The 26,016-nt window shown below is 38.0% G+C and overlaps 2 protein-coding genes across 15 annotated transcripts in view; both read right to left on the reverse strand.

The window, feature by feature from the left end:
* CFAP70 (cilia and flagella associated protein 70) overlaps window positions 1-8,078 on the reverse strand; it is a 96,431-nt gene extending 88,353 nt beyond the window's left edge. For 4 of the 11 annotated variants that reach the window (XM_077894956.1, XM_077894955.1, XM_077894950.1 and 1 more), the window contains exons 1-3: window positions 7,913-8,074; window positions 5,414-5,516; window positions 4,067-4,253 (exon numbers count right to left, since the gene is read on the reverse strand). In XM_077894956.1, the coding sequence (XP_077751082.1) occupies window positions 4,067-4,253; window positions 5,414-5,476 (250 nt within the window). In that variant the 5' untranslated portion in view covers window positions 5,477-5,516; window positions 7,913-8,074. Of the gene's footprint in view, window positions 1-4,066; window positions 4,254-5,413; window positions 5,517-7,160; window positions 7,184-7,912 lie in introns of those variants that run through there. The other 7 variants (XM_077894953.1, XM_077894951.1, XM_077894954.1 and 4 more) reach the window with 5 other exon arrangements.
* A 2,716-nt stretch (window positions 8,079-10,794) lies between these two features.
* ANXA7 (annexin A7) overlaps window positions 10,795-26,016 on the reverse strand; it is a 32,582-nt gene continuing 17,360 nt past the window's right edge. For all 4 annotated transcript variants that reach the window (XM_077895029.1, XM_077895032.1, XM_077895030.1 and 1 more), the window contains 6 exons: window positions 22,388-22,501; window positions 21,846-22,016; window positions 19,611-19,781; window positions 19,456-19,531; window positions 17,809-17,921; window positions 10,795-15,593 (listed from right to left, as the gene is read on the reverse strand). In XM_077895029.1, the coding sequence (XP_077751155.1) occupies window positions 15,471-15,593; window positions 17,809-17,921; window positions 19,456-19,531; window positions 19,611-19,781; window positions 21,846-22,016; window positions 22,388-22,501 (768 nt within the window). In that variant the 3' untranslated portion in view covers window positions 10,795-15,470. The remainder of the gene's footprint in view (window positions 15,594-17,808; window positions 17,922-19,455; window positions 19,532-19,610; window positions 19,782-21,845; window positions 22,017-22,387; window positions 22,502-26,016) is intronic.

Consider the following 26,016-nt stretch of genomic DNA (forward strand, 5'->3'; position numbering starts at 1 on the left):
TAGTCATTGCTCTAGGTATTGCATTACATATACATTACTTATTACAATCTATTACAAGTGTCATCAGTAGTTGAAGTATAGAAATCTTACCTCTCTTATGTCCTTTTGCTTTTCCTGTTTATAACTGCCTAAAATATTTTCTCAATATACCTTTAGAACTGCATGAGACAGTGTTTTTTTTTTTTTGAGACAGTGTTATACCTTGTTTCAAGTGTCAAACACAATTTAGAAAACTCAAAGAGAAGAAAAGCTTCATTTATCCAAATTTTTGCTTACCATATTCTTCCTTCCTTCCCAATGTTCCTCAGTTCTTTCTTTCATCATATCTCTTCTGTTTTATAGAAATTCCTTCAGCCATTCTTTCAGGGTGGATCTGCTGGTCACAAATTTTTTCTTTCATCTGAAAGTCTTGATTTCCCCTTCACATCTTTTCTCTGAGTATTGGATTCTGGGTGACAGTTCTCTTATCACTTAGAAAATATTCCATTCCCTTTGGGCCTCCATGGCTTCTGATGACAAACTGATGACATTCTGGTTGTTTTCCTTTGCTTTCAGATTTTGTTCTCTCTTTAGTTTTCAAAAGTTTAATTATGATGTTTCTTAATATGGATTTCTTTGGCTTAATCCTACTGGGAGTCTGATCAGCTTCTTGAATCTGTAGGTGTATGTCTCTTGCCAAATTTGGGGTTTTCAGGCTTTACTTCTTTGATTATTTTTTCAGTCTCACCCATTCTCCTCTCCTGAGACTCTGATGACACTATTAGACCTTTTGTCATAGTCCCACAGGCCTTTGAAGCTCTGTTTACATTTTTTTAAGTTTATTTCTTCCAGATTACTCAGACTGGGTATTTCTATTTTTCTGTCTTCCAGTTTCTCTGTCTCCTCTATTCTGCTGTTAAGCCCATCTGCTGAGCTTTTCATAAGTTACTATATTTTTCTAACCTAAAATTTCCATTAGGTTCTTCTTTATGTCTTCTGTTTCTAAGACCTTCTATTTCTCTGCTGAGTCTATGTTTTGTTTCCAGCATGTTTGCAATTGCTCAATGATTATCATGACTTTTAAAAATCTTTGTCTAATAATTCTAATGTATCTGTTACCTTGGTGTTAGCATCTACTGATTATCTTTTAAAATTCAGTTTGAGATCTTCAGGTTCTTGGTATGATGAATGATTTTCATGTAATCTTGGACTTTTTGTATGTTATGAAACTCTGGATATTAAACCATCTGTTTTAGCTGGATTTTTCTATACTGCTCCAACAGAGGAAGGGGAGGGGCATTGTCTATTATCTCCAATCTGCCTCTATTGATACCTGAGAGGGACATTTCCTCATTATTGCTGATGAGGGGTGGGGGTTCTGGTTCTTTACCTCTTTTCCACAGATACCACAGTGGGTATAGGCTCATTACCAATAGATGATGGTGAGTCTCAAACTGACATTAGGCCTCCTCTGACACCACACCAGTAGGTAGTAGAATGACATCTTATTACTGTCAAATTGGGGCAGAAGCCCAGGCTTCCTATGTGGTCTCCATTAAAACCGCATGGTGAAAGAGAGAGCTCATGACCACACAGAACCGAAATCCTGGCCTCCTATTTGGTATTCTCAAACACCACCTAGCTGGAGCACCTAATTTAAGCTTTATGAGAGTAGAAGTCAGTCTCCCAGTCAGCTTGGGTGTGAGTGGGGCCACATTTTTGTGTCTGTGATGTTTGGCTGGAGCAGCACAGCTACTGACTGAAAGTTTTCTGTCTTGCTAGGCTGTCCTTTGCCTGGTCTTTAGTTAGAGCAGATCTCTTTTAGTTTTTTTCTTTTTTTTTTTTTTTTGGTCTGCACTCATTCATGTTTCCAGGTTGCTGGCCTCTTCAGCATCAAGTCTAGGATATACAAGGCAAAAAGCAAACCCAAGCAATTCATCACTGTGTCATTCCTCATGTCTCATTTCCTTTTTCTCTCCACTTCTCAGAGTCTCTTATGTTTGTTTTACATAGAAAGTTTGAGGTATGCAGTTGTACATAGTGAAACAAATAGGGGAAAGTATATATACTCCAGAGGCTCTGTTTTATTATTTTTTTAAGTAGGCTCCGCACCCAGCATAGAACCCAAAGCAGGGCTTGGACTTGCAACCCTGAGATCAAACCTAAGCTGAGATTGAGTGTCTCAAGATGCTTAATCGACTGAGCCACCCCAGAGGTTGTTTTTAAATCTTTTTTGATCCCTAATGACTGCACTTGAGAGCATAAATGTACCTCTAGCTATATCTCACAAGTCTGATATTTGGTGTTTTTCTGTTATTGATTCTAAATATTTTATAGTTTGTCTTATGATTTCTTTGTTGTCCCATGAATTACACATAAGTGTGACTTAAAAATTCCAAATGGATTCCTTTTTTTCCCTATATTTTTGTTATATATTTCTAATTTTGTTGACTTGTGTTTTGGTCAGAAAACTTAGTCTGTATCCCATTGATTCTTTGGCATATGGCAGAACTTGTTTTATTGCATAGTATCTGGCCAGCCAGTTTCTATTGTATAAATGTTCCTTGTATGTTTTAAGAAAATATATGTTATTTAATGATTGGAACAACCCTATGATTACTACTTATTAGGAAAGACCTTTTTCATCTATCCAATGGCTAGACACATATGATGGGGCATGGATTTTTTTTCTAGTCCATTCTTTTTGATAGTCCTGGCTTGTGCTAAAGGGGTTGGGGACAGCTCCCATCTACAGTTGCCCAAGGTCTGTTGGTCTAAGACCATTAAAACCCAAGTCCCTAGATTTTGGAGTACTGCCCTTTCTGCCTACACCACCACATACCAATAGCAGCTGTTCAAGAGTTCCCGGTTTCAGTTCCAGCTTTTGCTTCTGTAACAAAGGGCTGGCCCTTTCTTTCTCATGAATTCAATGTCACATTTAAAACCATGTTCCAGTTCTGCCTTTCTCATCTAACATGCCAGGGAGGAAGGCAATTAGGATACTGACACTCCTCTTATTTGGGGTTGGGAGTGACAGAGAAGCACAAGGCAAAGAAGAAAGAAGTAGAATGGAGTGAGTAGAGAGTATGGATTAGATGGATGCCTCCATGGGTAATTGATTCCCAGCTAGGTCAGACCTAAGAATTACTTTTCTGGAACAGTGTTTCCCAGGAATCACCAGACACTTTTGTTCCTACATGCAGCTTCCTAGGACCTTTCCCCAGCAATCATGAATTTAATAGTCTAGGGTAGGGCTCTGAAGCCTATTTTCTCTCAGCCTCAGGTGACTTTCATGGGAAAAAAGGCTTAGAATGCACTACTCTAGAATACTGTAGGATTCCCAGGTAGGTCCCACTTCTCTGGGTCTGGGATCTTGAAATCTGTGGTTTTTGGCAGATGCTACAGGAGATGTGCCACTAAAAAAATAACAAAAATTAAGAGTATAGGTTAAAACAAAAGCTTTAGATTAATGTATAGGTGTAAGAACAAAGTATGTCAGAGATAATACTGTGTACTTAGAAACTGTAAAAGTATTGATACAGAAGTTATATGTCCATTTATTCATTCATTCATTGAACATTTTTTGAGCCCTTTTATGTCTCAGATATTTCTAGGCACTAGAAATTCTAAAATAAGTAAGATACAGACCTGAATTTCAAAAAAAAAGTGTACAGAAGTATTGTATACAGAATTACAGATAGGGTAGCCAGGTAAAATACAAGATGCCCAATTAAATTTGAATTTCAGATAACCAATGAATAATTTTTTAATATATGTCCTAATTTTTTTTTCCCTCAATTTGGCAACCCTAAACACAGAAATATTTAGGAAAGCTCCCAATCCAGCTTAGGAGATAAGGACTGCAAAGTACAGTCAAATGTCTAAAGGTCTTTGATACAAACTGATTAAAATTAGCCGCCTATGGAGACTGCTGCCAAAAGCAGGTAGGACTCAAATTATACCATGTTATTCCTAGGTGCAAAAGGTATGGTGTATTCATTTGTCCCCCAAACAGCTACTAAATACCTCAGAATCTCCTTACAACATACTCAACATAATTAATATTTTTAGTACCACAGAGACTTACAGAACACAGGTTTGTGGGCAATGTCATCTAAAGTAATTCCTCCTTCAGGATTGAACTCAAAACTGCTTGTGAAGTTGTATTTTGCAGTTCCTTCTGCAGAAACCGTAACTTTTGCAGAGTCTCCCAGAACCATTTGATTGAATTCTGCACGAATAAAAGTAACTGGAGTTTCTCCTTTAAAACCTTTCTGTTGACAGAAAGATACCACTTTACAATTATACTCAAAGAGAGAATTTTCCTACATATCTGGCAATTCATTTTGACTTGAACTAAACAGTGTTTTCCATGTTTTCCTAACAAGCTATATATCACAAATACAAAAAGGGTAGATAGAAAGTTGTAACAAACTAAACAAATCTAGTTGTAGCTAACTGCAACATTCTATTTAAATGCCATTACATTCAGAGTTTTCAAAAATAACTTCTGGTTATCCACATGGTTATAAAAGTATATTGTGAAATATTTGAAAAAGTGAGAAAAGCACACAGGAAAACAAATTACCTATAGTTTCACTCTAACACGCAAGCACTATTAATATTTTAGAATATATTTTCTAGTGCATTTCTGTGAATACACGTGTGTGTGTGTGTATATATATATATATACACACACACACACACATTTATACATACACCTTTTATATATACCTTTTAAAACAAAGTAAAGATCATTCATGCCATCCTGTTTTGGAATGAGCTATCTGACTTCATAATAGTGAATGAATATTTTGCCATTTCATTATTCTTGTAATTTTTAAGTTACCTTATATTGTAGTTTTATTATTTAAATTCAACAATTGAAATTAATCACAAGAGAAACTCTGGAAGAATTCAGAAGAAAAAGACTTGTAGTATAGAAAAACAAAAATCACTTCTTGTTTCACCTGTTAAATGTAGTTGCCAGGTATTTTACACACATAGTGATGTGACCTGCTGATTATATAGTCTAACAAAAAGGAAAACTGAGAAAGAAATGCCATTGAAGGGCAGCCTGGGTGGCTCAGTGGTTTAGCGCTGCCTTTGGCCCAGGGTGTGATCCTGGAGACCCAGGATCGAGTCCTGCGTCGGGCTCCCTGCATAGAACCTGCTTCTCCCTCTGCCTGTGTCTCTGCCTCTCTCTGTGTCTCTCATGAATAAAAAATCTTAAAAAAAATGCCATTGAAATGTTAAGATCAGCAGGTTTGATGTTTTGGAGGGTGCAAAACCATTCCTCCTGCTGGTGCTCCCAATACATCTTCATGAAACCTGCAGATAGATGTTTGACAGGTAAACTTGAACTCAAAGACAAATATACTTTCAAGAAAATGAATAAACTAAGAACCTCTCTAATTTCCAAAAATAACTTTACCAAGTCATATCCATCTGTCACAGTGATCTGGACGGGTCTGCCTGTTGATGACATCTGCTCCATAGCAGCACTTGGGCAAAGTCCCCCTGGACTTCTTTGGTCTCTGTAAACATAATGAATCAATCTCTCCTCTCAAGTACCACAGCTGCAGAAGTACCAACATTACATCATAACCAATACTAGGTGAGAACCTAGGAAAATGCCACAGTCCAGCATTGTTTTGTGCCCTCTGCTGCTGGATTGTGCTTTACAGACCTGGTCACAGGAAGGATTCCTTCAGTTAGTGCTGACATGATCTTTATACATATAACCAATCCATGAAGCACAAATCATCACAAGACAAAGAGAGCAGGAATGGCATCTCCCTTACTTCCCACCCCACCACTACCCCCTACATCTCCCATAGTATTCTTTGGTAGGTTTTTTTTTTTTTTTTTTTTAACGTGCAAATCTCCCCTCAAAGATGACTTAATCTCTTTTATAAAAATATCTAACAGGAAAAAAACAGCCACATGGAATAATGGTTAGTTCAGTAAAAGTTCTGACATATGTCCAATTTAGTCTGAGATATTTTCTAGTTATTTTACAACACTAAGGACATAACTTCAAAAATAAATTGGTGTAAGAAAGATTTTCTACCTCAATTCAAAGTGGAACTTAATGCAATTCAAACGTTTACTGAGGACACACTATGCTATGTCTAGGACTGGTGGTACAAAAAAGGTGATACTTTGCTGTTCACAGGCTTTATAATTATTGTCTTGTGATGCCCGGGTGGCTCAGGGGTTGAGCGTCTGCCTTTGGCCCAGGGCATGATCCCGGAGTCCTGGGATCGAGTCCCACATTGGGGTCCCTGCATGGAACCTGCTTCTCCCTCTGCCTATGTCTCTGCTTCTCTCTCTCTGTCTCTCATGAATAAATAAATAAAATCTTTAAAAAATTATTCTATCTCTTCTCAGCTATTCCCTCACTTGAAGTCATCTAAACATCTCAGATCACTTGTTCAACACCATGTCTTCAGGCTCATTCAGGATCTAAGTGACCCTGACAATTTTCTTATCAAATTCACATTAGATTAAGGAGGACACGTGATGAGATGAGCACTAGGTGTTATAGTATATATTGGGAAATTGAATTTAAATAAATTAAAAAAATTTTTTTTAATTCACATTAGAAACGACCTTTTTACATTACTCTCATTTTCATTAGTACCACATGAATTAGGCCTTCACTAGCCTAATTTCTCAGAGCCTGTTTCACCTTCTATAAAAGAGATAATATAACTTCTGATTTTCACATTTGTTGTGAATATCCACTAAAATAGTAAAACTGCTTAAGCTATGAAGTACAATACAAATGATATTATTAATGTGCACTGCTTTTCCTAAAAGTTCAATTACTCCCTTCAAGACAAGTAATCTCTCATTCATTTTTACAGTCTCTGAGGGCCTGGCACTATGCCTTGTCTTAGCAGGATATTTACTGCATAATGAATGCAAGAAATCTGGCTAGTTGCATTAAGGTCAGGGCGGCAGTATGACCCAGCAATTGCACTGCTGGGGATTTACCCCAAAGATACATATGCAGTGAAACGCCGGGACACCTGCACCCCAATGTTTCTAGCAGCGATGTCCACAATAGCCAAACTGTGGAAGGAGCCTCGGTGTCCATCAAAAGATGATGGATACAGAAGATGTGGTCTATGTATGCAAGGGAATATTAGCCATTAGAAACGACGAATACCCACCATTTGCTTCTGCGTGGATGGACCTGGAGGGTATTATGATGAAATAGGTCAATCGGAAAAGGACAAACATTATATGGTCTCATTCATTTGGGGAATATAAAAATTAGTGAAAGGGAATAAAGGGAGAGAAAATGAGTGAAAATTTCAGTGTGTGTGACAAAACATGAGAGACACCTAACTCTAGGAAATGAACAAGGGGTAGTGGAACGGGAGGTGGGCGGGGGGCGAGGTGACTGGGTGACGGGCACTGAGGGGGGCCCTTGGCGGGATGAGCACTGGGTTATATGCTATATGTTGGCAAATTGAACTCCAATTTAAAAAATGTTTAAAAAGGTCCAGGCGGCGGGGGCGGGCTCTTGTTGCTCCCAAGAAGCACCCATTCCTTGTCATATTGCTCATAAGAAAATGCAAGGGAGGGGCACCTGGCTGGCTCAGTGGGTGGAGCAGGAGACTCTTGCTCTCGGGGTTGTGAGTTCAAGACCCACGTTGCGTGTAGCGATTACTTAAAAGCAAAATCTTTAAGACGAAAGAAAATGCAAGGGAACAGTCACACCGGAAACAGGTTTGACGACGGATACGATGGGATGGGCGGGTGTCGTCTGGGGACAGGGGCGCGGTAGGGAGCTACTGCCGGGTATCTGGGGCAAAGCGAGAAGGGGCTCTAAGCCCGGCCTCAGGTGGGAGGCCTGGGATGGGCCGGCGCAGCAGCCAGCGTTTAGGTCCAGCGGGGTGGGTGGCGTTTAGGTCTGTACCTCAGTGCACTGCGCTGGGACGCGGCCTAGCTGAAGAGACTGAGGTAACGGGCGCGGTCGCAGAGCCACGGCGGGGAGTCCGGGAGCAGACGGTTCCCTGAGCAGCGATACCGACGTCTTACCTGAGGAAGCCGCAAACGCCTTAGGCGTAACTGTAGCAACTACCTACCTCTCGCGAGAATTTAGTTCCCAAGCAATCACCACAAAGTTTATCCCAAGACTCGCGATAAAGTTTTAGGGCGGGAAACAGAGCTGGGGGTGGGGGTGGTTTCTGCGCTTGGGCTCTGGGAATTGCTTGCTGGAGCCGCCCGGTCCTGCCTGGGATCGCCTCGTCCGCGGGTGCAAATTTGCATCCACACGAGCCTAAAGTTTTCCAACTTTTGATTTTGTTTTCTCGACCCTTTTCTTTCAATATCCTTACATAAATAGAAGAAAAACCAAGAGGACATTTACTTAAAATAAAAGCGTTTATTGCATGGTTTTGAAAACAGGTCATTTAAATCTTTCTCCATGAAAAATGCAGATGATAGGGGCGCCTGGGTGGCTCGGTGGTTGAGCATCTGCCTTTGGCTCAGGTCGTGATCCCGGGGTCCTGGGATCGAGTCCCACATCGGGCTCCTTGCAGGGACCCTGCTTCTCCCTCTGCCTGTGTCTCTGCCTGTGTCTCTCATGAATAAATAAATACAAATCTTAAAAAAAGAAAAATGCAGATGATAGTATTTTAAAAGTGACCCTCTATATGAAATAAAAGATAAATACTGTATGATTTTAGTCATATGTGGAATTTAAGAAACAGCAGATGAAATAGAGGTTTAAAAAAAAAAGCAAACCATAAAAGACTCAACTGTACAGAACGCGCTGAAGGTTGCTGGAGGGGAGAGTGGCAGAGGGGGGAATGGGTAAAATAGGTTAGTGGGTAGTGGGTATTGAGAAGTACACATGTGAGGATGAGCACTGGGTGTTCCACGTAAGTGATGAAGCACTAAAATCCTACACCTGAAACTAACGTTACACTGTATGCTAACTAACCAGAATTTAAATAAAAACTTGAAAAATAAACTTGTTAGAAAAATAAAAGTGAGCCTCTCACCGTACTGTTGGTGAGACTGCAAAACAATCATACTTCAGTGTTCAATACTTATACAATCAACAGATTTGAAGGATATGATATTCATCCAAAATTTTAATACATTTCAAGCTCAACATTAGGATTTTGGAATAGTAAAATAGCAAAAACGTGGGAACAACCCAGTGTCCATCAATGTTAGAGTGGATGAATAAATTGACATAGGCACAAAATAGCATATTACAAAGCAGTCTAAATGAATGAACTATAGCTATCATATGAATGAATCTTAGCAACATACATACTTTTTGGGGGAGAGGGTGGCTTAAACCATGGAAGTTTATTTTCTCACAGTTCTGGAAGCTAGAAGTGCAAGATCAGGCTTTGCCTGATTAGGTTTCTGGTGAGAGCACTTCCTGGATTGCAGTCTGCCAACTTCTTGGTGTGTTCTCACATGGCCTTTCCTCAGTGTGTGCACACACAGAATTTTCTGGTATCTCCTCTTATAAGGGTACTCATCCTATCAGATCAGGACTGCACTCTTATTAAGGTTTATTAAACCTTTATTACTTCTTTACTGCAGATTAGACACAATGAAGATTACAGCTTCTACATATGAGCTTTAGGGAGACACAGACATTCAGTCCATAACAGAAGGGAGTAAAGTATCCTAGGTGAAGCTGAAATGGCAAGCTTCAAAATGTCAAAACTCTGTTATGTCACAATGGAAACTAAAACTCTAATGACCCATGTTTATTAATATACATACTTTCAAATGCTGCAATGTTAAGAGCCAGCTTGAAGGGGCTCCCACTGGCCAAATCAGAGACAATTGGGGCATTAAAATAAACAATAATGGATTACAATCCATTGAGTAAAACAGGAATCTACAAGTTCACACTGATGTAAATAAATGGAGAGAAAGAAAAGCTCTAATAGTAAAATGCTAATCCAAAAAAAGCAGAGGAAATGATGGAAATAGAGAATTACCTTTGGCACCCATTACAGAGATGGATGATTCAGGCAGGGTCTTCAGTGGATACTGAAGGTTGGTGGGAGGAGGTTTGAGAAGAGGATATTGGCATTATTTTGGAGTACTAATCAATTACAAAGGAGAAATGGTAAAATGAAACCAACAAGATCATGTGATTAAGGTTAATCACCAGGGTTGGGAGGAGTCTACACTGCATGCCTCCTGTTGGTATTCACTGGGAAAAGCAATGCATCATTTTGCGGTATTCCTGCTATCACGTTGTAGGCCATCCTACAAATAAGTGAAAATAAATGCTGTAGTCTTTGAAACTGTTACAGACATAAAGATGGGGAAGTATTCCAAATTAAAGGAGTCTGAAAATACATGACAACTAAATGCAAAATGTATTCCTATTTGGTATTTTGGACCAGAGAAGAGACATTGTCGGGAAAATTTGAATGGGCTCTTTGGATTGGATGGTACTGTACCAAAATTGATTTCCCGATTTGGAAGGTTGTTTTTGTGTACGAGACTGTCCCTATTTAGGGGAAAATACACAACAGAGTGTTTAGGAGTCATAGAACATCATGTCTATAGTTTGCTCTGTCAGCCCTCAAAATGTCCAGCAAAAATAAAAGAACGTATGCATGTGCATATGCACACACATATAAAGTGAGCAATGAAGCAATAAAATGTTAACTATATGAGAATCTGGGTGAAAATGACATGGAAATTCTTTGCACTGTTTTTGGCAACTTTTCTGTACATTTGCAATTATTTCAAAACAAGTTATGACACACATACCACGTCCATGGAAACATGAGGATACAGAATTACCAGAGCCAAATTTTAAAAATAAATTTTATTTCTGCTATAAACATATTAAAATTATAAAAATTAAGATCTTTTAAGGTTGCAGTATATATGTAATAATAAAAAAAAAAGTAGACCTATGAAACTATTGAGTAAGGCATTGCTCTCTGAATTTTTTTCCCAGGTGAGGGCTGTGAGTAAATTTGCATCGAGACAGCCATCCTATCTTGCTCATGAAATATTTTTTTACCTAATAAGTGAGGGTTAGGGGCAAATCTTTGCTTGGGAACTGTTCAAGATCACTCATGATGCGTCAGCAAAAAAGGATAAGTAACAGGTGTCACTTCCTTAAACATAATTAATCATTGTCACGAGACAATGACACTGTAGAGGGCCTGAGGGCAAAACCTTGTGTTGTAGTTCTTTTATTCTCCTGGAGTGCTTAGCAGTAGCCACTCTGAATTTCCTATAGTCCTTACAAAGAAAGGCATTCAAATGTTTTTTGACTGATTGAAAACATCAACCTCATAATAAAACATGGAAAAGACCATCTTTAATACAACAGTACTGAGAGTCAGAATTAAATCATCTGCATATACAAGCCAAATTGGGGGCAAAAAGCAGCTCTAATATCTGATAAAAGAATTCAAAGGTTTCAAAGACCTCCACACTAAATGACTCACTATCCCAACAAATTCCTTTCTTGTTACTCCAAAACCATTTTCTAATCAGCTAATCTATTATTTACAGTCAATTTATTGCCAATAGCATGCAATAATACAATCAAATGTATTGCTTGCTCACCTTCAAGTTGACTTAGAGTCAATACCATCACTATCAACATCCCAGATGGATTTTTTGCAGAAATTAACAAGTTGATTCTAAAATTTGCATGGAAATGCAAAAGAGCCAAAATAGCCAACACAATCTTGAAAAAGAACATAGCTGGAGGACTTATACCTCGCAATTTCTAACTTATACAAAGTTACAGTTATCAAATAATTAAGTATAGCTTAATCAAGGCATAAGGATAAATGTATAGACAAATGGAATGGAATTGAGAATTCAGAAATAAAACTTTGTATTTATGGTCCATGAATTCTGGCAAGAGTGCCATGACCATTGAATGGGGAAAGAACAATCTTTTCAACAGATAATGATAGGGCAATCATATATGCAAAATGAAGAAACTGGACACCTACTTCACCATATATAAAAATGAACTAAAAATGTCAAAGACCTAAATATAAGAGCTACCACCATAAAAAATTTAGAAGACAACATATGGGTAAATCATGTTAAGCCTTCATTAATTAGATAACGATTTCTTTGACATGACACTGAAAGCACAAGTGACCAAAGAATAGAAAAATTGGACTTCATCAGAATTTTAAAGTTTTGTGCATTAAAGGAGATCATCAAGAAAGTTAAAAAGGAGTATCTGGGGCAGCCCCAGTGGCGCAGTGGTTTGGTGCCGCCTGCAGCCTGGGGTGTGATCCTGGAGACCCGGATTGGGTCCCACGTTGGGCTCCCTGCATGAGGCCTGCTTCTCCCTCTGCCTGTGTCTCTACCTCTCTCTGTGTCTCTATGAATGAACAAAAAAACAAAAAAACAAAACAAAAAAAAAGGAGTATCTGGTAGGCTCAGTCAGTAGGGCATGCAACTCTTGATCTTGGGGTTCTGAGTTTGAACACCATGTTGGGCATAGATTACTTAAAAAATTTTTTTAAAAAGAGTAAAAAGGCAATCCACAGAATAGGAGAAAATATTTATAAATCTGTATTTAGTGGCTGTATCATTCATTTTTTGTGTTTATGTTTTTCTATCTTAAAAAACTTTTCTGATTGGAAAGTGACTTCGTCCTCCCTGGTAAGCTCATTCACAGAGAATGCAAAGGTCCCAGCAAGGAGCATGCCTTTGACCAAACCAGAGTCATACCTCCTATATCAGGCCTTCACCCCAGGAGGCTATATTATTCTGCCTTAATTATCCCAGGGCCAGTTATGAGGACATTAGAGACTACCCAACTAGCCCAAATACTACCAAAACTATTCAAACTAGCTGATACTGAACTGTTTATCCTGTCCTGCTTTGCCTTTCCAGAAACCCCAATAAAGATCATGGCCTAAGCATTCCCCTGGGCCTCCAGACTGCCCTGGAATCTTTACCATGTGGCCCAGTGAGTGCAGTACCTCTTATCTCTAGGATGTTTGAATATAAGTTTTCCTGACCCTCTCCTGTGTCTCCTCTTGTGGCTGCACCTAAACTGATAATTTCATACAAGAATAGAGAACAAAAATCATATCTGATAAGGGTCTTCCATAAAAATATATAAATAACCCTTACAACTCAGTAATACAGAGATAAATAACCCAATTTTTAAATGGACAAAGTACTAATACTTTTGTCAAGACATTTTTCCAAAGATATGCAAGTAGCCAATAAGCACAAGAAAATAAGTCATTAAGAAAAATGCACATCAAAGCCACAAGGAGAGGTCACTTCACATCAACTAGAATGGCTGTAATCAAAGAGATAGTGATAGTGTTGGGTTAGGATGAAGAGAAACTGGAAGCTGGGTTCACTGAGGGGTAGGACTGTAAAATGGTGCAGCTGTTTTGGAAAATAGTTTGGCAGATCCTCAAAAAGTTAAACATAAGGGTACTTTATGATCCAGCAACTCCACTCCTAGTTCTAAAGCCAAGGGAACTGAAAACACATGTTCACACAAAAACTTGTACATGAATGTTCACAGCAGCATTAATCATAATGGACAAAAGGTAAAAACAACCCAAATGCGCCCATCAACTGATGCATGGACAAAAAAAAAAAATGTATATCCTTATAGTGGACTCTTCAGCCATAAAACAAAATGAAGTACTGACTCACCTACAACACAGATGAACCTTAAAAACACTATGCTAATTGAATGAAACCAAACACAAAGGGCCACATACTAAATGATTCCATTCATATGAAAAGTCCAAGATAGGCAAATTCATAGAAACAGAAAGATTAGTGATTGCTAGGAGATGGACAAGAGGAAGTAGAATGAGGAGTGACTACTGGTAGGCCTAATGTTTCTTTTTGGACGATGAAAATACTCAAAATTGATTATGATGATCATCACAGAAATTTGTGAATATGCTAAGAACCACTGAAGTGTACATACACTTTAAAAAGGTAAATGGTATAGGACTTATTTCTCAATTTTCAAAGTTTAAAAATATATTGCTCTTATCTTTTTCTTTCCTTAATACCTTATCCTGACTTCTGGTATTTACCAAAGCCCATCACTGTTACTTTTTCAAAATCCACATCAAACTGGAACTTTTTCAATAAAACTATAAAAAAGTAATTAACATCCATCCCATTATCCTGTCCATGTTGTACATAGGTCTACCTCTCTTAGAGTAAGGTTGTACAGTTGTACATAGGTCTCTACAGTTGTACATATAGGTCTACCTCTCTTAGTATATGTGCTGCCGAAGCGAGCACAGGTCTACCTCTTAGAGTAAGGTTGTATCATATGCCACCTTACATGCCCCTTAGTATTTACACAAAACTAATGTTCTTTGAATTATAATTGATATTTACTATTCTCAATTCTTAGTACAGTCGTTCGCCAAATCTATTAAATTTCTGCTTTGTGTTGGGGAGCTTCACACAAAGAATAGGGTTCTCATCCTCAGCAGAATTTATAATCTAATATTTACAATTTTTTGTATCATAATTTTTGTTTAGAACCCTTAGGATATTTAAAACCTCCTTTTGTATTTCTGACTACCCATTATAATGCTCAATATACTCAATAAGTAATTACTCAGTAGTGGGGATAAACCGAGTTTTGTAATGATACGGCTACATCACTAACTGAGCTCCTGAACTACTACTCCAAAGAGCTAGCATCCAATTTTCCCAGAGATACTGTAAGTTTCATTCACTAATTGAGTACCTCCTGTATGTCAAGCTTCACTTTCTTGAATCATGATTAAATTGCAACTAATTTTTAAAGTTTTTCTTATTTTTTTTTAAACCTAGGGCCAATAAAGATCCTTAGGGAGTTTTAGTAGACATAAAAGTAGGCTATATATTATTTATATTTATGCATATAAACATATAATCCCTTTTAAAAAGTTGCTACAGGAATACTCATCCTTTTTCCACGTGAAAGTTTAGCATTTATAAATATAGAATGAAAATTTATGTAAAATAAGATGCAAATTACTCTTATAGGTTAAAGAGCTGAATCTTTAAAAAAGTAATACAGTTTTGACATACTACCAACTATAACTGTCCAATGGACCTACTAAGGTTTTGGAACTTAGTGAACTTTGGAACTTTTTGAAAACTAAAAGTTTTCAGCAACTTTTTCTTTTATTCAGCTTTATTACACAGAACTAGAGATTGTTGTGATATTTATTTTTTTGTGATTTTTATTTAATTTGGGATTCTGATTAGAATAAGAACAGTGAAAATTATGCCTTATAAACATTGCATTATTACTACCATCATTGTGATATGGCTTCACATTGATTGTAGAGGAAAAAAAAAAAAAGAATTAAGGCAATAACCACATGTGCAAACCAAGCACAATACCCTGACACAGTCCTTAGTAAAAAGCTCTTTTGGTTAGGTGATGGTTGATATTGCTGCATGCAGATAATTCATTGAAGGATATGCTTCATTTATTTAGAAAATCTCTCCTACTGGCCCACGATAGCCAGAAGAAGCTTTCGGTAATCTCCACTTGTGTCACTTGCAATCATTGTGCCCAGGGTCTTCTGATACATCTGACTGAACGTCTGTTTTATTTGTACAAGATCAATCTGCATGCAAGAGATGATATTTTTGATGTTAGAAAAAAGCTGTTAAAAGGAAACTAATATTTATTGGAATTATTCTTTATTTATTTATTTATTTTTATTTTATTTTTTTAAAAGATTTTATGTATTTATTCATAGACAGAGAGAGAGAAAGAGGCAGAAACACAGGCAGAGGGAGAAGCAGGCTCCATGCAGGGAGCCCGACGTGGGACCCGATCCCGGGTCTCCAGGACCACACCCCAGGCTGCAGGCGGCACCAAACCGCTGCGCCACCGGGGCTGCTCAGAATTATTCTTTAATAGTGAAAAGAACCTAATTCTAAATCAAAGCAGAGGGGGCGGAAAACACCAAGTGACTGACATTTCAGAGCTAGCATTCTTACCACTGCTAGCATCACCCAGTGAAGGGCTAATTCACTGTTGTGTAAAGATACTATGAATAAGGGTGGTACTAGTTTCATCTATTATCCCCAAAATATTGGTCAGTTAAAAACCATTAAAAAGGGACACCAGGGTGGCTCAGTGGTTGAGCGTCTGCCTTTGGCTCAGGTCATGATCCAAGGATCCTGGGATTCAGTCCTGCATCAGGCTCCCCCCACAGGGAACCTACTTAGGTCTCTGCCTCTCTCTGTGTCTTTCATGAGTAAATAAAATCTTAAAAATAAACAAATAAATAAATAAAAACCACATAAAAAATTGATAGGATGGTTACTCTCAAAAACACAAAAAATAACAAGTGTCTGCAAGGATGTGGAGAGACAAGAATCCTTGTGCGTTGCTGGTAGGAATGTAAAACAGGGCAGCCGCTATAGAAAAGGTTTGGTGACTCCCAAAAAAATTAAAATATAACTACCATATATATGATATAGCAGTTCCACTTCCAGGTATATACACATACGAAAAAACAAGGACTTGAAAGCAAGAACTCAAGCAAATATATGTACAATTATGTTTACAATAGCTAAAAAGTGAAAGCAACCCTAGTGTCTATTGACAGATTTATTCATCTACAGATGGTGGTGTATACATACAATGGTACATTATTTAGCCTTAAAAAAGAAATTCTGACACATGCTACAACCATGGATGAATACTGAAAATGTTATGCTAAGTGAAAGAAGCCACTCACAAATGGATAAATACTGTATGATTCCATTTATCCAAGGTACCTAGAGTAGTCAAATTCATAGGAAGAGAAAGCAGAATGTTGCCAGGGGCTGGGGAGAAAGGAGAATGGTGAATGATTATATAATGAGTATGGATTTTCAGTTTTACAAGGTGAAAAAGTTGTGGTGGTAATGATTGTACAACAATGTGAATGTACTTAATTTAAGCCACTGGAATGCATACTTTTAAATGGTTAAAATGTTAAGTTTTAGGTTGTGTATATTTTATGCTTTAAAGAAAAGATTGTGCTTAGAAAATTTAGGTCTAAGTACAAATTAAGTTTTTTAAAAACACTGTATGATGGTGATCTTTTAAAAATGATTTACCTTCTCTACTCTAATTTAGTAGCATGTTTTCTTTTAAAAAGAAGTCCAATAAATATATAAAGTCAAAGAAAGGAAAACATTTGAGGTATATTTAGGTAAAGAGAAAAAGATAAATTTTTAAAACTTGTTTTATAATTAAAAGGCATGCTAAATTTCAAGAATTTTTGTATCCAATAGGATTAATCTTTCATATAACTTTTTACATTAGCAAAATAAAAAAGATAAACATTTTTCCAACTTAGCATACATCAGTATTCTCTGCAGACCTTCTCAAGTAGGAAAATCTCTTGGCACTGGACATACGGAGACACAGTGGTCTGTTTCACTAACCCAACCCTCTCTCACAGGATGAATAGAGTAAACACTACTTTACACAGCTTCTACTAGCAGTGCTAAAGTGAGCTCTTTCTGAACACCATTCCTAATGACCAGCTGAGGAACTTTTAGGAAATGAACATTCAAAATAAAGTAAGATCAGGGGTGCCTGGGTGGCTCAGTCAGTTAAGCATCCTAACTCTTGATTTCAGCCCAGGTCACAATCCTAGGATTCTGAGATCAAGCCCTGCAAGGGTTCGTACTCAGGAGGAGTACGAGGTTTAAAGGCTCTCTCCCCCTCCATCTCTCTCCCAATTTGTGTGCTCTTTCTCTCTCAAATAAATAAATAAATCTTAAAAAAAAAAAAAAAAAGAAAATCAAGTAGGATCAGACAAGAAAAGACAGCCTCACCTCACTTCGAGTGACCACAATCCTGACCAGGGTGGAGTCATCTGTGCCAGCACCTTTCATAGAATAGTAGAGCCTCTCAGCAAAGAAGGCGGGGCGGTTGAGGGCACATTGCACTGCAAATTAGAGATACTTTACACATGATGCCTTAACAAAGGTATCCATGCTCCAGCTTCATTTATCACCTTTAGCCGCCTTTGATCCTTATCATCTCAGAAATCTTGATTTTTCTCAGCATCCATCTATCTTTCTAGCTGTCAGACAGGTTACCTTTCATTCTAGAGGATTCCCTTTAGCCAATAAATCCCATTATTTTTTCCTCCATCGATGTAATACCTTAGATTCCTTACATTTTCCCCCCCTTCAAGTGAAAAAATACGTAGCAACTGAATCCTGGTAATATCTTATGTAAAAGAAATAATAACTGAAATCTGAGTTCTTGATGTCAAATATATCATTTGGGTGACAGAAGGATAAGAGATACATTCTAATATAAAAAACAGATGTGAGGGCAGCCCAGGTGGCTTAGTGGTTTAGCTTTAGCACTGCCTTCAGTCCAGGGTGTGGTCCTGGAGTCCTGGGATGGAGTCCCACGTCAGGCTCCCCTGCATGGAATCTGCTTATCTCTCTGCCTGTGTCTGTGCCTCCTCTCTCTCATGAATAAATAAATAAATAAAATCTTAAAAAGAAAAACAAAAACAAACAGATGTGAGCCAAAATTTGAAAATGTTAATAAGTCTGATACGTTTTCTTTCTGGAAAATTAACTTAGCAGAGTCTCTTCCTGCAGATGGCAGAGATATACTAACTGTACATTATTGCTTTAACTACAATTACTATAGTAATATTTATAGGACACTCAACTAATAACAATGTGTTACTAATAACTCTCTTTAGTCATATATTCTCCATAAGAATTAAATTTCCATTTCTTTGGACATCTCAAAGAACACCAGAAACTGGAGTTTTTTATTTCAAAGGGAAAAGAGTCTCAATGGACTGAATATTTGAAAGATCAGTTTTTTGGGCTGGCTCAGTCAGTGGAGCATGTGACTTGATCTCGGAGTTGTGAGTTCAAACCATATGTTGGGTGGAAAGATTATAAATAAACTAAAAAAACAAAAAAAAGGGGGGGTTTTTTGTGGGGACACCTGGGTGTCTCAGTCAGTTAAGCACCTGCCTTTAGTTCAGGTCATGATCCCAGGATCCTGGGATTGAGCCCCATATTGGGCTCCCTGCTCAGTAGGGAGTCTGCCTCTCCCTCTGTCCTTCCCCCTGCTCAGGCTCTCTTGTTAAATAAATAAATATTTTTTAAAGGTGTTTTTTTGGGAGCTCAAAATGAGGCTTTTTATGGTGGCACTTGTAGTTCTTTAGGGCTTTCCCATTCACTTTAATGGAAATGTTATATCTGCTGTAATTCTTGCTTAGTCCTCATGAAGGGTATACAGAATAAAGACCAAATAATTCCAAAACAATCCTTTTTGATCACACCACCACCATTCATAGGGAACTGTATAAAAAACATAGGATTAGTTCTGCCTAAGCAGATTCCCAGGAGGCTATAGCTATATTAATTATCATCACTTAATGGTAACAACTATTCAAAGCCTCATTCATCTACAAATAAAAGCAAAACATAAAAGTATCTTACAGATAGTCTTTAAACCACTTTCAACATTTCCAGAAAATTCACGGGCAACACTACTTAGCAAATCTCGATTAGCCACCTGCAAACAAAAAGTACAAGGGTTAAAATATTTTCACAACTTAAAACTGAAACCAAACCTTTAAAAGAAAAGCTCATACCCTGGAATAAGCCTCCACAGTAGCTTTCAGCTGAGGAAAGCTTCTTGTGGCAAGAATCATGTTAAAGCAAGATTCATCTGTCCCAAGTCTCCCCTCACCAGCTTGATAGAGACGTTGAGCATCTTCCTGAGCCAACTGGTGGTTAACATTTTGGTTCTCATCACGATTTCCCTGCAACAGAGGAAGGCAGGAATTGGAAAATATGATACAAGCTCTATTAAAAATTTTTTAACAATGTAGTCACTTTTGGACTTAAAGGGACAATTTGTTAGAGATTAATGCATAAAGTTTGCCATGCATATCTTCATTTCCAAAGAACCTATACTAGTGTAACTAGTACTTTATTATACCACCAACTATGGAGTTTATAATATTTGATCATGGTTTAATGAGGTTATATTAAAATGAGAGGTTTTCGGGGCATTAAAGACAGTTAAACCAGAAAAGTTTCTGTAAAAAATTATTTATATACATATATACATATATATATACACACACACACACACATATATATAACCCCTCCCCCACACAAAAAGAAAAACTTCTCTACTAGGAGATATAAACTCTCACTCAAATGAAGAAATTATAATCCTCCTTAGCTGGGATTTAAGATCAATATGCAGTATACTGAGTTCCACTTTGTATTCATTCATGCAGCTAAAAAGTATATGGCACTTGTTTTGTGTGAGGCTGTATTAGTCAGGGTTCTCCAGAGAAAGTGAACCAACAGGATGTGCTAGGTGGTAGGGACAAAAGAAAGACAAGGTCCCTGCCCTCAAAGGATTTAGATCAAGGGAGGGAATATGTAATATGGAAGCTTCATGAATCTCCTTTCCTTTAGTCAAGTGTAGTCTTAATATGTAAGTTTTATTTTAAATACATAAAAATGACACATAAGCTTTTTAGAAAAAGCTGTAAATAACTCCAGTTATGCTGGACTGTGCCAATTTGTGTATCAAACTCTTCCCTGGAAAGGGGAAGGAGAGAGCCAGAGAGGAAGCTCTAGGCCAGAAGGAGAGTAAAGCTTATATGGGCATTTGGTTTCTCTCAAAAATAGAAACACAAACCCAAAAGAAGGAAAGGCTGCCCTCTAGAGTCTCTGTGTCTGTCTGAGGAACAAAATGGAAAGGTATTCCTTGAAGGTGAGATGCTGTATTCTGAGGAGTACTGGGCAGAAGAAATATGCAGAAGCATATTCTAAATGGAAGACTAAAGAGAGCACATGAAAAGATGTTCAGGAAAAGCTTCCCAGATGACTGCCTGCCTTTGGACTCAGACACACAACACCAGTAGCATTTTCCTGGGAAGCCATTCTTCTGCTCACTCTCTGTAAGAGGTCCCTTTATTTTGTAAAGTAGCTGGGCCTTGAATTCTGCATAAAGAGACTCAGCACCTCATAAAAAGTCTTAATAATCATTTTTTAGTGTTAAGTCTCTGTTCCTGCTTTTGTTGTCTTGTTATTGTTTTTAAATGCTAATCTACTCCCTTATTCTGTTATTCCACGGTGGGGAAATTCAGTTTCTTCCCACCCATTTGCTTTATTTTCTCATTTCCACATCCACTAACTGCTGCACACGGTTCTTGGCAACTATCTCCCTTTGCTCTGAACAGCCGCCTCTATTTTCAGATCCCTCCAGAGTGTCCAACCTTGTGACTAGCAGGATAGCCAATAACTCCTGATACTGAACCAGTATGCTGGTCTTCAAATAAACCATCACCTCATTCTGTGTGTTTAATATCATCCCAAATACTCTATTTGGAGAGTTTTCTGTCACTGCTCCAGCACATCTGGCAAATCAGAATAAGGGATGGTGCTAATCACAACATTACTATGAAGTGTGAGAAATGTTTCTGCACTTCTATCTCTCCTCACAGTTTCCACCTCCTATAGCACTTCCATGGCAGTCCTGCATATTTTCAACTGATGGTCCAATTTAACTGACAGTACAATGCTAAGCTTAGAAGTACAAGATTCTTCCCAGCCTAAAATACAGAGCCTCAACTTGATTTCTGATTCCATATACCTTTAAAGAGGTTAATTTCTAATCTCTTACAAAAGCCAGATCTGCATAATAAATCTAAATTGTGACTACAAAGAAATTTGTACACTGTAGTCTGTGTTAAGAATTCCTAAAGATGGCAACATTCCAAGTAGGCTAAATACTAAAAAGAGTAAATAATGCTCACTGATAGCAGAAAGAATGTTCCATCAACATATATTCATGCTATACTCACCTGGCACATGGATACAAGTAAACGTTCAAAATGCCCTGATGTGTCTGACCTAATGTCCTTTTCAAGGTCTCGTCCAAATTCTGATTGATAACATCTGACAATCTCTCGGATTTCCTGATTTGTTCTTGTGCACAAAATTTCAATCAATACACGTTCCTGAGTTCCTGCTCCCTATGTGAAATGAAGAAAGGAAGAATTATACAAAAGAAAACCACAGGGTGTGATCCTCGGGTCCCGGGATCGAGTCCCGCGTTGGGCTCCCGGCATGGAGCCTGCTTCTTCCTCTGCCTGTGTCTCTGCCTCTCTATGTCTATCATAAATAAATAAAATATTAAAAAAAAAATAAAACCAAAAATCACTGGAAGTAATTAAATCTTACTATTCTATCAAATATTTCTTTGGCCTCCAGACCTAAAAAGCTCTATATATTCAGATGATATGATATAATGTATTGATTTAGCTGTACATTCAAAACTGCCATAATTTGTGGGGTTTAACATTTGAAATAGGATAAAATATGCAAAGTAAATGACATACAGTACCTTCATTGCATTCCGTAAACTCCAGGCATCATAATATGTAGATGGCATGAATAGGGCAAGGATCAGTTCTTCCATATTTCCACTTAACTCTGATTTAAGGTCTTTGATTAAATCCTGTTTAATTACAAATACAAACTAAGTATGAGTGCTCTCCAAATTTCTTGCTTAAATTTTTTAAGAAAAATATGGAAAAACGGAATCAAATTGCTTTATGAAAACCTAAATTTCAAATTTGAATAGCATATACTAGAAACAAGTAAATATATACATTTAAAGTTTGTTACACTTTAGATGTATTTTTTTTTTATTTGAAATCAATTAATTAACATAGTGTATTACTAGTTTCAGGGGTAGAGTTTAGTGATTCATCAGTTGCATCTAACACCCAGTGCTCATTATATCAAATGCCTTTCTTAATGTTCATCACCCAGTTACCCCAGTTCATCCCCCTGGGGGCCTCTCCTCGAGCAACCCTCAGTTTGTTTCTACAGTTAGAGTCTTCTATGGTTTGACTCCCTTTCTGATTTCATCTTATTTTATTTTGCCCTCCCTGTACCTATGTTCACCTGTTCTGTTTCTTAAAGTCTACATATGAGTGGGGCACCTGGGTGGTACAGTGGTTGAGCATCTGCCTTTGGCTCAAGTCATGATCCTGGGGTCCTGGAATCGAGTCCCACATCAGGCTCCCCATTCTCCCTCTGCCTATGTCTCTGCCTCTCTCTCTGTCTCTCATGAATACCTTTTTTAAAAAGTCTACATATGAATGAAATCATATGGTATTTGCCTTTCTCTGATTGACCTTCTAGTTCCATTCATGTCATTGCAAATGTTAAGGTTTCATTCTTTTTGATGGCCAATACTCCACTGTATATATACATATATACACAAACACTCCACATCTTCTTTATCCATTTATCCATCAATGGACATCTAGGCTCCTTCCATATTTTGGCTATCGTGGACATTGTTGCTATAAACACTGGGGTTCAGGTGCCCCTTGGAGTCACTACATCACATTTGTATCCTTTGGAGAATACCTAATAGTGCAATTGCTGGGTTGTAGGGTAGCTCTATTTTAAACTTTTTGAGGGAAAAATGGGAAATTCCATACTGTTTTCCAGACTGGCCATACTAGTTTTGCATTCCCACCAACAGTGTAAGAGGGTTCCCCTTTCTCTACATCCCTGCCAACATTTCAAGGCCCAACTTGGGGCTCAATCCCAGGATCCTGAGATTGTGACCTGAGCAGAAGTCAAGAGTCAGCCACTTAACTGACTGAGCAATCCAGGTGCCCCTCAAGCAGACATATTTTATTCGTCTACCAATAAGCACTTAAAAAAAAAAGATTTTATTTATTAATTCATGAGAGACACAGAGACATAGGCAGAGAGAGAAACACGCTCCCCACAAGGAGCCTGATGTGGGACTGGATCCCAGACCCCAGGATCATGCTCTGAGCTGAAGGCAGATACTTAACCGTAGAGCCACCCGGTGTCCCTACCAATAAGCACTTAATAGATACCTACTATCCTTCTACCACTATACCAGGTACAAAAACAGACACGTGAGGGGATCCCTGGGTGGCTCAGTGGTTTAGCGCCTGCCTTTGGCCCAGGGCGCAATCCTGGAGTCCCGGGATCGAGTCCCATGTCAGGCTCCCTGCATGGAGCTTGCTTCTCCCTCTGCCTGTGTCTGTCTCTTTCTCTCTCTCTCTCTGTGTCCCTGATGAATAAATAAATAAAATCTTAAAAAAAAAAAAGACACGTGAAATAAAGAATATAACAAAATGATAAACAGATATTTACTTAGTATGAGATACTGTTCCTGTTCTACTGTGTTCTTATTTGGAAAGATAAACATCTAAAAAGAGATAATATAAGGCAACTCCAGCACCAGATGAGTAAGTGACATAAACAAACAGCAGAAAAAGCTGGAACAGGAGAAGTTAAAAGTGGGCCAGAGAACTTAGAGAAAGCTCCTAGCCCAGACCCTGAAGAGTATGTAAAAATTAGCAGGCAAAGAGGAATAAGAAAGATATTTCAGGCAAGAGGGAGGAACACAGATGAGAAAAAGAAACATGATTCCCAGTCTTGGCTATGCATTAAAATTATCTGTGGAATTTTTCTTTTTTTAAAGATTTATTTATTTATTTTTGATAGAGAGAGAGGGAGAGAGAGACAGAGACACAGGAGGAGGGAGAAGCAGGCTCCATGCCGGGAGCCTGACGTGGGACTCGATCCCGGGACTCCAGGATTGCGCCCTGGACCAAAGGCAGGTGCTAAACCGCTGAGCCACCCAGGGATCCCCACTGTGGAATTTTTCTTAAAAAAAAAAAAAAAAAAAAATTCCAAGTAAGCCACAAAAGACACATTTATGTAGAGGGCAAATATTCATATTCCGCATGTGTTCTTAGGTTTGAAATGGGATTATGATGTTCCAGCTAAGGTTGAATCATTGATTCTAATTGATAAAGAAGAATGTGGAATCAAGAACTCCACAACAAATGATATTTGTATTAATTAATAGGAAGCCAAGAGAAAAGGTGGCTGAGGGTTAAAAAAAAAAAAAAAAAACACCCTGTGAATTTAGTTTTAATGATATAGGAAAAAATTTAGGAGAGCATAGCACAGGTTATATATGAACTAAAGAGATTCACAATATGGAAAATACTTTTCTTCGAGAAGCAAGCCTGATGTTGAACCCTGAGGAAATCAAGAATTTGTATCACTTAATCAGCTTTAAGACTAAAGAAGTGGACCTGGGCCAGGCAGCAAGAATAAGGCAGAGCAGATCAGGTGAAGTGGGACAAACCAATGAAACTTTACTCCCATTCTGAGAAAAGTAAACTGGATCCAGAGAATGTCAGGAAATGCTAGGATTCCTATCTAAATGGAAAAACAATGCTACCTGGCCTACCCTTTATGTCTAAGAAGCAATAACACTATTTAGCCACAGAATCTTGCTGGATTTTGTCATTGATCATCCAGTCAGCAAATATTTATTAAGTGGCTATTTATTATTATTCCTGTACTTGGAGCTAAAAACGCACATATGAATATGGCATGGTTTACCTGAGGGGAGCTCATGGGTTCAGGGAGTGGGCAGTGCGATTGATCAGTTATAGCAGAGGTTTTATAAAATGCTACTCAGCCACAGAGAAAGCAGCAGCAAAAACCTGCCCAGAGAAATCAAAGAAATTTCAGAGTAGCTGATTTAAGGTAAATCTGGAAGAAGCTGTTTGGCATGAAGAAAAAGAGGAAAAGGTGTTCTAGGCCAAGAAAACAATGTATACCAAGCATAGAAATATAAAAGACCATGATGTGTGCAGGGAATTGCAAGAATGGCAAAAAGTTCCATGCAATCATAATGAGGATATATTTAGAGGGAGAGAGAGGAGTGGAAGAGGATCCCAAACACCAAAAATAGGAGGGGCTGTATAGTAAGTCCTTGAATCCCACTATAAAGAGAAGACTGAGAACCAAACTATTTCTCTATTATACTATTTTTCTATTTTATATATAAATTTATTATCAATTATGCTATTGTGGCCACAATCTATTTTCTACTGAGCATCCATCACATATCAGACATAGTATGAAGTATGATTATGAGATCAAGGACTACTCCAG

The sequence above is a fragment of the Canis aureus genome, chromosome 4, assembly GCF_053574225.1.
Source record: "Canis aureus isolate CA01 chromosome 4, VMU_Caureus_v.1.0, whole genome shotgun sequence".
NCBI lineage: Eukaryota > Metazoa > Chordata > Mammalia > Carnivora > Canidae > Canis > Canis aureus.